Source organism: Xiphias gladius, chromosome 4 (genome assembly GCF_016859285.1).
Source record: "Xiphias gladius isolate SHS-SW01 ecotype Sanya breed wild chromosome 4, ASM1685928v1, whole genome shotgun sequence".
In the NCBI taxonomy this organism is placed as follows: Eukaryota; Metazoa; Chordata; class Actinopteri; order Istiophoriformes; family Xiphiidae; genus Xiphias; species Xiphias gladius.
Window position 1 is genome coordinate 1,571,448 of NC_053403.1, and position 12,515 is coordinate 1,583,962.

A 12,515-nucleotide genomic window follows, 5' to 3' on the forward strand; every position below is an offset into this window, starting at 1 on the left:
AGATGAGGGAGGAGGCAAAAGAGGACATCCCGGTTACCATGGAGACAGGTGAGGTTGGAAAAATGCGAAGTGCGCAAAGTGTCAAAAGAAAATGAGATATGTAGGATGACATACTACTAAACAGAGCCCCCCCCCTCGAAAAAAAAGGATCATTACTTAATAATATATCAGAGCGAAAACTCAGAAGAAGAAATAGTATAATTATGATATATTACACAGTGAGGAATGAAACAGCCACCTGATACAGCCGAATAATAAAATACTTCGAACAAACGTAGAGAGAACGACTAAAATGCTCCCCGGTGCAGAAAAACACAAGGTGTTACAGGACACTGTCCGTCCCCCTGGGATGCTTTTATGACCTCCGGCTGCCGCTCTCTCTCTCTCTTTCTCCGCAGACGTCTCCCTCGTCATGCGGAGTCTGAACAACATCTCCTCCCCGGAGGAGAAACTGGAGGATGTGGTCAGGAAATATGCTGAACTGGTGAGAACCCGCCTCTCTTTTCCAGTCTGACGTTTACAGTCTTTTATGCAGCGTTTGCCCTCTACAATTAGCCTCGCGCGCAGTTTCGGATACTGCCCGACCGCATAAATCCCGATCTCTCGGAGGTGTAACGGCCCCGAGACCAACTACGTTGTCATACATAACGATTCTAGCCATAACACAGCAAAAGCAAGCCCGTCCCCTTCCGTGCAGGCAGCCCTGCGGCGCTGCGATGAGAAGAAGCTGCTCGCCCTGCAGCAGAAGGTGTCCGTCCTGCTGGAGGAGAGGCAGCAGCTGCAGGCCGAGCGTCGCAGCGGCATCGCGGCTCGCAGCAAACTGGAGACTCTGTGCCGAGAGCTGCAGTCACACTACAGCACGATGAGGGTGAGCACGGGGAGCAGGGGGGGCGGGGGTCTGGGCAGTTCATGCGCCCGCTGCAGTCAAAAGATAAAGCTGGAGCTACGATTGAACCCCTTTTCTTTTACCGTCCCTCCATCCACTGTCCCCGTCCTGTCACCCCCCCCCCCAGGAGGAGACCCTCCAGCGCTGCAGGGAGGATGAGGAGAAGAGGAAGGAGATCACCTCCCACTTCCAGAGGATGCTGACAGAAATCCAGGCTCAGATCGAGCAGCACAGCGCCCGGAACGACAAGCTGTGCCGCGAAAACAGCCACCTGACCGACAAACTGGAGAGCCTCATGAGCCAGTGCGAGCTGAGGGAGGGGGTAAGGTCAAAGGTCACCGTGGTAACGTTTCACACCGTAGGTCACAGCGGGTCATTGGTAAGAACAACTTCCGGGTTTCCGCTAAACTCAGGGACGAGGTTTGAACAACGCAGGGGAAGAAGAGCCCTTCATTAATGATTGATAACATTTATAACACCAGCCTGATGAGTTTTTAATGAGCCATCAGGATGAAACGACACAAATACGCACATTATGTCTCGTGATCCTACGTTCTATATATATATATATAGATATAGATATATAAACACAGATATTGACATATAGTAGCACTTAATCCACATTACTCTAAAATATAGAGCTAAATTAATTAGTCGATTAAATGACAAACATCAAAAAATTCATCTGCAGCCATTGTGATTATTGATTCATCAAATGTGAATATTTGCTGGTTTTGGTCATCAATCACAGTGAACTGAATATATTTGGGTTTTGGAACTTGGGCTATAGGGAATTGTGACCAGAAAACGATGGATAGATGAATCGGTAGAGAAAGAGAGTGTTTCCGATTCAGATTCTCTCTGTTAAAGAAACTCCTCCTCTTTCTGCAGAGTTTGGAGAAGATCAACAGGCACCGCGACCTGCAGCACAAACTGACGGAGGCCAAACTTCAGCAGTCCAACGCTCTGCTGGCTGAAGCTGAGGAGAAACACAAAAGAGAGAAGGAGTATGTGAGTATAAACAAAACCGAGACCCGGCTCCTTCGGATCAAGTAGCTTTAAGCAGAAACGATTCAGAGACCACAGTGGTCTGTGATAACCTCTGCTCAGATTACATCCTCCACAGCGTTTTCATTACGAGGCAGTTGCCTTAAAATGCAAATGTTCATCCACACATGAGGCCTTTGAAACCGACAAACATGAAAGGATGGCTTTTTAAACATTTTGTACATTTTAAACATTTAGAAATGTACTATGTTATCCATTTGAAGGAACTCCTGTAAAGTTATTCTTGATTCTGTTTTTCACAAACTGACCTCCTCTAGTCCAGGAATATATATAGCGCCATGTCTGCCTTAATGTAGCAGCCAAACTTTAAAGTCATTCACATCAATTATCGTCACTAAGGTTAACAATTATTCATCTGTAGTTTGTTTTTGTTTTTTTCACATATTCTGCATCTGTTATTCGATTAGTGATGTCAGTCGTTGCCACTGAATGTCATTTGCTTTTATCGTATTTCATAAATGTGCCTTATACTTAACTGACTGATGCTTGAAAGAATGACGCATCTTCATCCATGTTCAATATGATTTTCGGTCTCTTGTCAGTAGCACATCACAGTGTCACCTGCCGTGTCGAGGCCACTCCGATTGACTGTGTACTGTCTCTGTCACCGTAGTTGCTTAGGGAGGCTATTGACAAAACAAAGAAATGCTTCGCTATGAAGGAGCAGGAGCTGGCCATGAAGAAGAAGGTAAAGAAACGTCTGTAACGCGTCTCTGTCTGTTCTCTTCTAACCAGTTACTGGTTCAGGCCGCTGAGTGGAAACTGCAGGCTCAAACACTCAGGGAGCAGGGGACTGTCATGCAGGCACAGGTGAATATTCACTGAGCAAACTTACATGCCGAGCGCAAAGACCGGCAGCACACACCTGGCAGCGGCGGGGCAGATTGCTATTCGGCTTGCAGAGGAAGGGGGCCGTACCTTTCAAAATTTGAACCGGACAAGAGGGACAGGTTTCTAAACATCAAATCTCTCTCATTTCATGTATTCAGTTTAGTGTTAATCCATATTCTGCGTAAATTTACATGGAGATGTCGGCGTAGACCTAGATACAATCGGTAAAGCCCTCCCCACACTGCCAGGAATAAAGTTCTAGTGAGAAAATCAATGTGAAACTGCAGCCCAGGTAAAAAAAATAATAAAAATTAAGTAACATACTTCCTCATCGCCACTGTCCATCAGAAAAACCAAACCTCATGCGGCATGTTTTCTGTCCAGTAATGGGGGACGTCCGAAATCAGCCTCTCAAATGACCCAAACTTAGGACAGAAACAGCAGAATGTGAGCTCCACCAAAAACAACAACTACATCAACACGAAACATACTCAGCTCTGTTTTTATGATGTGACTTTTTTTACTTTCAACGCATTAGGACCGAGGTGGTCTGGAGCGCCTCTGTGCCAGGACCCTTGTGCAGTAGCCACCTGATAAAGGTCAGGTAGTAAAGTTACCGCTTCTACAAATAAAAGCACCGTGACAAGACTGGGACGTAAAAAAAAGCAGGGTGTTTGTCGTCCTCTCACGAACGTCACGAGCTCAGCTCTGACCGCCTGGCGAGGGATGTTCCCCCTGTCGCCCGCGCCGCGCCTGACATCGCTCACGTTACGACGGACGCTCAGGAGTTCACTCTACGTTCTCCAGTTTTGGGAATTTCTGAGGCACAGTATAGTGCATTAATATGGACACTCAGACAAATAAGAACATAGTAAATATAGAGCACTACATAGAAAACATGCAGGGATTTCAGCCCTAATACGAGTCAGTGTTTGATTAAAAACCGTCACATCAGCAGAAAGCATGAATCAGGACGGGTCACAGTCGGAGCGAACCACAATATTTGGTATCGAAAATTCAGATGGTGCTTCGTGTACGAGACAGGAATTGACCGAACCGTCAAGATATTTAGAGACTTTCCTCGGTTTCAGTTTTAATGTTCCAAGAGTTAGAAATGAACATTAGGCTGGTCTCCCTCATTCGCTGGTATGAGTGATTAATGGCCTCCAGCAGTGTGTATGGTCATTACCTGAACCCCATGGTTCCCAACATTTAAATCAGGGCTTGGTTCCTTAAACATACAAGGTGCCTGTACCTGGCTGTCCTTTAGGAAAAAGGCTTCTGTCTCTGTAACAGATGTGTCTTTTTGGACAATGAAGATTTCAAAGATTTCTCAACAGCAGACTAATCACATTAATTTTCAATACAAGCAAAAAAAAAAGTATTTCATCTTTTAATTTCACAGAAGTCAAATTATGATGAGTCAGTTTGGGCCTCTGCAATGATCTGAGTGAACTGCAGTGACTTTGCTGGTTTTGAGTTCCTGCCAACCTGATTTGAGTATTGTGCTCGTGCTTGTCTGTGTCTCGGTCTGACTCTCTCACCGTTTCATCTGTCCACAGCTGGCCCTCTACGCCCAGAAGTTTGATGAGTTTCAGGCGACACTGGCCAAAAGCAACGAGATCTACGTCCGCTTCAAAAAGGAGATGGATAATGTAGGTGGTGAACTCTTATACACGAGGCCTTATTGGTGTCAGTGAGGCATTCAAGTGCCTTGTAAAGAGCTAAGTCTCAGCCTATGGAACCAGTTTTGAGGAACCCACCTGTAAGAGGTCTGGGTGTGTGTTGACCAGTTCTCGTTCAAAACAAAAATGATTTTACAAATTCAGGATCTCATTTCGAACCTTTCTGTGTTTCTGGTCCCGACGGTAAGCTTGTCCGACGTTTTCTTGTTTTTTTTTTAACTCTTCCCCTTTTAGATGTCAGACAAGATGAAGAAAATGGAGAAAGAGTCAAATCTGTGGAAGACGAGGTTTGAGAACTGCAACAGGGCTCTGACTGACATGATAGAAGAGGTTTGTTGATGATGCTTTCTTGACAGTCTGAACTTTCTTTGGAGCCTCCAGGAGTTTCGTTGAGTCTTGATAGAACCCAGCCCAGTATCCCCAGTAACCACCACGGACTAGAAAGTTACATTACCGCATCTGAAAGCAAAATACCGAATAAACTACTGACTTCTCTGATTTTCCTCTCATCATATCTCACTTTCTTCTCTTCTCGTTTTCCCCATCCCTCGTTCTCGTGTTCCAGAGAGCAGAGAAAAGCAAAGAGTACGACCTGTTCGTCCTGAAGATTCAGAGGCTGGAGAAGCTGTGTCATGTCCTCCAGGACGAGAGGAAAGTCCTCTATGCCAAGATCAAAGACGTCCGTCACACTAACTTGAACCTCCCGTCGAAGGTCTGCGACATCGCCGGATCAGAGGATGCTGACGAATCTGGCCTCCTGAGTCCTGCGGAGATCCAGGAGCTCCAGGACGAGGACCCAGTCCTGACAGAGGACATGACTCGTCTAAGGGAGGAGCAGGCCAAGCTGCAGAAGATTGCTGCCTCCCTGTTGCCCACACCTGCTGACAATGACGAAGAGAACAATGATGAGGTGGACCCCGAAGAAGACGTGGTGGCTTCTGCGTTTGCCCAGTTCAAAACCAAACCTCAGGTCAAAGAGGAGCCGGTTTCAGTCCCTGAGCAGGTGATAGATGTAAAATCAGATGCAGCAGAAACTGATCTCCCGCCGCCAGATAAAGTGGACGAGGTTCAAAAGCCAGATGTGTCAAAACCGGAAGCTCCAACACCTGAGGAGAAGACTTCTGAAATGATACCAACAGACCCAAAACCAGAAGAGGTAGAAGTTCAAACCCAAGTCGAAGTCAAAGAGGTGCAGCAAGCCAAACCAGATGAGGAGATCCAGCAGCCGCAGCCCTCTGAACAGGAACCAACGCCCGAGGCCGAGAAAGTTGAGACAGCAGTGGCTGAAGTCTTGGAGGAGCCAGTTGAGGTCAAACCAGTAGTCCCAGTAGAAGACGGGACGCTCCAGCATCAGCCGGCTGAACCAGTGCAGGTATCAGAGGAAGCACCAAAAACCTCAGAGTCAGCTCCACCTTCTGCAAACACACCTAAAACAGCCGTCCCCTCCAACACCGACTCCTCCAAGAAGCAGGCACCAAAGAAAAAGAAGAAGAAGGGCGGCAAGAACTCCAGCTAAAGTTTAGGCTGCGCAGAAGCTGTGGGTGTGGGTGTGGGTGTGGGTGGTGTTATTTGGGAATAGTGTGCCTGCGTACTAAAATCATACCGTGCCTTTACACCTTCTGTAAAGATTAAAAATCTTTAGTTTGTCCCAACTGGTGCAGCTGAAGTGTTTTCCCATCGATTTCTAAAGTTTCAGTATCACCAGACGAGGACAGACAAATAAAGCGACTGTTTTTTACAGTTGAAATGACAGAATAAAGATTTAGTTTTGGCCTGTCTGGGGGAGTGAAAGGACAGAAATATTTAGCACTAACAAAAGTGCCGTAAAGAGTCAATGCGCTTGCTGTGTGTCAAGCGAAATGTCCTGACAAAATCCTTAGTTGGCATCTATGCCAATAAGTAGGCTCTCTTTTAAACCAGATATCACAATGCATTACGACGATGCCAATAAAGTGATTTTCTGAATATCTGACATTTTGTGTATTTTATTTTTAGCCAGTTGTCTGACTGTTTACATCCAAATGATCCAAGATCTGTGAAAACTTTAATATCGACATTTCTTTCGCGTTCGCGTACGTTTTTCACTGATATACTTGTGACGAGCCTCGCTGACATAGTACAACATTCCCTGGCTCCTGCGGCTGAAAATGTTCCTGTGGGTCCAAGCAGAGAAGAGCATACTTGTCAGCATGATGGCTATGAATACTGCTGTGGGCCATATGGCAGCAGAAGCACGTTTCAGCCTTAACCCAAACCTAATTCTAACCTTAACCTCAAACGACCTCGTGAGGATCAGACAAAATGTCCTCACTTGTCAAGACTGTCCGCACCCCTCTAAAAAAACCTGAAGTTGGTCCTCACAAAGATAATAATATAAGAAACACACACAAACATACCCCAGAAGATCACAGGTTAAAAGGACCCCGTAATACCAGTCAGGCCAGCGTCAGAGACCTGCTGCGGAACAATACAAATGTGGCACACACAGATGCCATATGCACCAAGACGCCATTTGGGAATGAAGTGTAACGCCACCTACAGGGACCTGTGGTGTAACGAGTTTGGAAAAAATACTTCTGGTGCTGCAGTGCAACGAAGTATCCACCAGGCCGAGCCGCTTTCCAACGCAGGCGACGGTGTTTGCATCTCCATTACGTTCACAATGAAGTTCAACCTTACAGCCGCCAGATGGAGACAGAGTTCTTCATATCACATCTCTGCTAAATGGATCTGAAGGTTTTGGAAACACATTTGATGCTGTCAGGCCTTATTGTGCCTCTGAAACGGTTCACTCTCCACCACTGAGCAACGGGGACCCGGATCACTAACCGTGGCGGCGTCTGCGCCTTGTTAGTCTCACTCCGTCTGATTCGTTCTGATCACTGCTCACAAATGTGAGCGACTTCCAAACACAGCGGTAGCTTCCGCGTTGCTGCCCAGTAACTGGCTGTTGTTGTTCCTCCTGAAAAGCCATGAAATCTAAACCCTAGTTGTGACATTTTGCGCCAAAAACACTCAAAATGCAGAGGATCAAGGTTTATTCTCGACAGTCTCCCCTCATGCTCCATTTAGTAGCTTTTCAGGTGCTTTCGATCACATGGGACGATCTTCATCATCAGACATTGTCTACCCTCTTGTCTACATGCGGACGCTGTAGTTTCCAGTTTTTCTTCTCCAGGACTCCATTTGCTGATGACAATCATGGTGATCGCGTCAGAGCAGCTACTAAACAGGACTTTGATTTGCCAACAGTCGAAATGCAGTAAGAACTAAATATATACAGCAGTAGGATAAACTCTGCTGCCTATATTGGTCTTTTATTAAAAACTGGATATGATAATAATAGTAATAATAATAATAATAATAATTTGTTTTCTTCCATTTAATGGAACATTTTGATCAAATTACAAACTAATTTGTTTGGTTAACCCAACAAATGCTTTTTTCCTTGGTGATTGGAAAGAAGTTTATGAAAACTGAATAAAAGCAAAAAACTATCAGCAAAAACTTTCCAAGCATTAATCCGTGAATATAATGCGTTTTTTTCTGTCACCTGTCAGATGTTCCTTGTGAGCCACTGGTACGATTATTATTCTAGTTTGTTCTAAGCTGCTGATCGGATCTAAAAAAAAAAAAAAGGTCTTTTATGGTATGTTTTAATAGTGGAATAATCTTAAATTTCTTAACGGTAAATGCGCGCAGGAGTCAGACGTGACTGTTACAAAATACGCCACAGACCCCAGAATCAGCATGAATGGTAGGAAAAGGAAAATCAGCGGAGGAGATAAGAAGAGAGGATTTATTCCCTCCACGTCTTTATCTCACGCTGGAGACTTAACAACACTCCATTTCTGAAAGTTCCACATTTTGTGCAAGAAGGAGAAAAGATCAGTATTACAGAAAAAAAAGAGAGACAGAGGAAACATTTCGGCCTTTTAGGAGGAAAGAGGTCACATTTGAGGAGTACAAAGGATTTTTTTTAAGTTTAAGATGAAAGGCTGATAGAGGAAGACTAGAGGACAGAGAGATGGGGGATTTGATTTGAGGCAGAATTGAAGCGTTTTTTGAAGTGTGTCGACCTCGTGACGGAAGATAAGAGTTGATTTAATGAGTCTGCTTGGATCCGTGAAGGATCTGAGCAGAGGCACTTTGCTCAATATGTCAGATGTTAGTTAAGCAATAATCTTGTCCTTAAATAGAGTTCACCGTGTTGAGATTCATCCAGCCCGGGTGGAAAATTAACGTCAGGTACTCGGCGAACGCTGCTAAATTTCAATTGATAAATGAATCCACGATGGGCTAAGTCGTCAGAATAATTATTAATAATAATCATAATAATAAGAGGAAGAAGAAGAAGAAGAATACCAGACCAGTCTTTTATGTCATTCTGAATTTGTCGGAGAAGTTATTTTCATCCAGTCTTTGCCTAAATTGATACACAAAATACCAGAAAGAGGCTTTTTTCTTTTTTTTCCCATATTACATGAACGTCATCAGCCCAGTTAAATATGTAGATGGTCAAATATCCTTTTTTTTTTTCCAGAGTATTTAAAGGACTCCTCGTTCATGTTCGCTCAACAGTTGACTTTTAACGTTCGTTTCACATGAAGCTCATGTGAAATAAAAAGCTCCACCAAAGCTGCTAAATAGACACTGAGTTGACCTGAAGAGAGATTCTCAGTTTATCACGATATTCGTCTTCCATTCGTTCGACTGCGCTGCAACAATTTCTGGCAGTTTGTGTCTATTTAAAAAGCACTTTGTTGAGTCTCCAAAAACAAATTGGCCGCCGAGTTATTTTCTCAAAGCTTTTCTCCACTCAGGGAGTCAGGAATTCAGTTCAGGTGAAGAAAACTGTTCGGTTGTTGAATGTTTTCATTTATGTATTTCTTAACCTTTTTGGCCTGAAAACAGTCTGATGTAATGAAACAGGCTTGAAAATTTTCAACTTTAAGGGTGAAGATGGTGATGTTCTTTTTTTTTTTTTTTTAGACCAAAAACACTGAATGTCTCCTACTAGCAAGTACTGTGTGTGTGTGTGTGTGTGTGTGTGTGTGTGTGTGTGTGTGTGTGTGTGTGTGTGTGTGTGTGTGTATCCAAACCCTGATGTATCTTCTTCCTCAGAGCCGTAGAGCTCCATTGTTTCCAGAAAGTATTAAAACAGTGATTCAAACTGTTGCTCTGGGTGGAATATGTGTGATGTTTGCTCCCAGAATTTGCTGGTATTCAATTGAATCCATTTTTTCCTCTACCAGTGAACTGTTTCCCGTGTAACTGGCTGCAACACAAGCCCAAGGCATGATCGATCCACCCCTGTGCTTAACCCCCGCAATGGAGATCTGTTTCTCTCCAAACCTTTGCTCGTTGCGGCCAAAAAGTTCTTGTTTGCAAAATGCATCAGGCTTGTTTAGATGTTCCTTTGCAAACCTCTGACCCTGAATTTTATGGTAAGGAAGCAGGAAAGGCTTTCTGCTGATTAATCTTCCGTGAAGCTCATATTTGTGCAGGTGTGCAGAGTCTGCTAATTCTTCCTGAAGGTCTTTGGGAGGCGGTTTGAGGAGTCAGAGTTTTTATAAAGCTTTGACATTTATCTGAGAGCTCAAGTGTCCCGGGGTGGCCAAACTTTTGAATGGTGCTCCTTTCCTTTTTTTTCCAATCTAAAATCGTACAAAACAAAAATAATTCACTAATCTTGCTTAAGCATTTGAAAAGAATGTGTGATCTTGAACCGGTTGCCACATTATAATAAAATGTGTCCTACTTCACGTAAAGTTCCAAAATTCACATTAAGGTGAAGGGAAGGTCAGATCCACAGCTCAGAGCTGCAACTCATAGGAAGAAAAAAACAGCTTTTCCACAAGCTTTGAGGGGTTTTAGCTTTAAATCCTGACAATGTAAGTGTTCAATGGGAACCTGCAGGTGGAAAATGTAAATGAGCTGAATGTATCACATTTAAAATGGTGTGTGTGAGTCTCCCAGACAGCCCTGAGTCTCGCACACTCCTGCCTATCTGCAGGAAACATGCAAGTCTCCTGCCGGCATGCAGAAGGCGAGTTTCACATGTGCTGGCGATTAAACTAAGCCGAGCTGCATTTTTGGCGTCATGAGTCTGAAAGGCATGGATGGACAGACAGACAGAGAGTGAGAGGGAGATGGAGATGGTAATACTCTACCTTCTGGCCTTTTCATCCACTCAGGCATCAAAGTCTTCGTCGCGCACACACACTTACTCCGTTCTTGCCCGTCTTCCCGCCAGATGTTGAACCTGCCGCAGGGATTCGCTCCCATCCAGACACTCGAGCATCAGTGAGGTCCGGCTCCCGGTCGGCGCCCGTAGTTCATCCCAAATGTGTTGGTCGGGGTTGAGGTGGGGGCTCTGTGCAGACCAGTCAGCTTCTTCCGCGCCAGACCGGGAAAACCCATTTCTTTAGCCACCTGGCTTTGGTCTTTGTGCACAGGGACGCTGTGATGTCGGACCAGGAAAGGGCCTCTCCCTAAGTGTTGATACGTTAATGGAAGGAATTATTATTGAGGAATTATAGGCTTTCAGCAAGGAAAGCTGTGGGCTACACAACTCGAACTAAATTGCAAGGTACCCATGATTGTACAGGGAGCTATCGGTGAATTATTGTGATACTGGAGAAAACCTAAAAAACGGGACAGTTTTCAGTCACGCTCTGGAGTCATGAGATGGATTTATTTGCATTGACTGGGGATGTACATCAGAGCTAATGATATCGTCAGCTGCTGACCACGTTGAACAGTGGGTCAAATCAGCCGGACAATCCGCAATAACAACACAACAACCCCTGCATGCACCTGTCTCTGTCACCTAGTTTCACATCTCTCCCATAAGGGAAAAAAAAAAGACAAGTCTGAGAGACAATCTATCGTCTTATAGACACGTCTTTGTTCTCTACGGATGAAATGATCTTTTAACGTGTGGGTTTTACCACGTTTTCTCCCTGTATTATTCAGTTACCGGCCCTTATGTCCACGTCTGTGCTACCCGTACTTTTAGACCGTCCTCTTTAAGCTGGACACATCTGAACGTTTTTGGTAAAGTCCTCGTGATGCGTGTGTTGGCGTCAAATATGTATATGGATAGAAATGTTGACGTATTCTCTCAACTTCTCTTCGCATGTTCAGTGAAAGCGTTGTCATCTTCTCTTCAATACACGGCTGAAAGAAACCAGTGTTGACTGTCGCTGGGAAACCAGAAACAGGGGCGTCTCCCATTTTTACCCTGAACCCAAGCGCTAACCCCCAAACTAGAAAAACTCTTCAGACACAGAAACAGCCCCCAGTATCTACGCCTCCATACAAATATTTGACATCGTCTGAAGACGATTCTGCAAATAAATCAAATCTGAATCAGAGTGCGGCTCTGTCAGCAGCTGTTACGCAAAAATCCCCCGAAGGCAGAGAAATGAAGACGAGCCCCGAAGCCGAGACTTGGCTTTGGATCGCCTGATCAACGGGGGGTGGGTGTGGGCTGGGGGCCGGTTATATATATTAATATTGAAAACTAGATTTTGTTTCTGATTTTGTTTCAAAGAACAAAGATGAGCTTTTACTGTAGGGATGATCTCAGATCAGCAGTTTGTCTTCAAAAGAGAAAAAAGAAAAAGAAAAAAAACATCACCACAGAAATGACCTTTACTTTTTGGCTAAATGATGGAGTGCAGCATAATCATAGATTCATTCACCACAGGCGACATTCGCTTTATCATAAACGTTGTTTCCAGTCCTCATACACAAACACATAGAGCATTGTAAAAGTCCTTGCATTAGGAAACACAACTGGAAAATCTCCTGTCTTAATGCCACTTAATGGCTCTTTGCTGCGTTGATTCCTTTCACTTTTTGTCAGAAAACAAAGTTGTCGGAAACTAAATATTAGTGCAATTAAACCAGTCATGAGCTCCAGGCCAAATCTGCACAGACATGGAGGAAATACCCTTCCGAACCAACATTTAGACAAGAGAACAGTACGTCTCTGTGATCGGCTGCCCTTTAAATGTGTCTGCAGTGCTCAGGATTTT

The 12,515-nt window shown here is 44.5% G+C and overlaps 1 protein-coding gene across 2 annotated transcripts in view; it reads left to right on the top strand.

Annotated features, from left to right (window-relative positions):
* Nucleotides 1–6,442, top strand: part of txlnba (taxilin beta a) — a 10,064-nt gene extending 3,622 nt beyond the window's left edge. Inside the window, exons 3-11 of one of the 2 annotated variants that reach the window (XM_040125097.1) lie at nt 1–48; nt 399–484; nt 698–868; nt 1,014–1,208; nt 1,778–1,897; nt 2,568–2,642; nt 4,348–4,440; nt 4,705–4,800; nt 5,036–6,442. The exon at nt 1–48 is cut by the window's left edge and continues 25 nt beyond it. In XM_040125097.1, the coding sequence (XP_039981031.1) occupies nt 1–48; nt 399–484; nt 698–868; nt 1,014–1,208; nt 1,778–1,897; nt 2,568–2,642; nt 4,348–4,440; nt 4,705–4,800; nt 5,036–5,986 (1,835 nt within the window). In that variant the 3' untranslated portion in view covers nt 5,987–6,442. Of the gene's footprint in view, nt 49–398; nt 485–697; nt 869–1,013; nt 1,209–1,777; nt 1,898–2,567; nt 2,643–2,689; nt 2,765–4,347; nt 4,441–4,704; nt 4,801–5,035 lie in introns of both variants that reach the window. The other variant, XM_040125098.1, reaches the window with a different exon arrangement.
* The last annotated feature ends 6,073 nt before the right edge of the window (nt 6,443–12,515 follow it).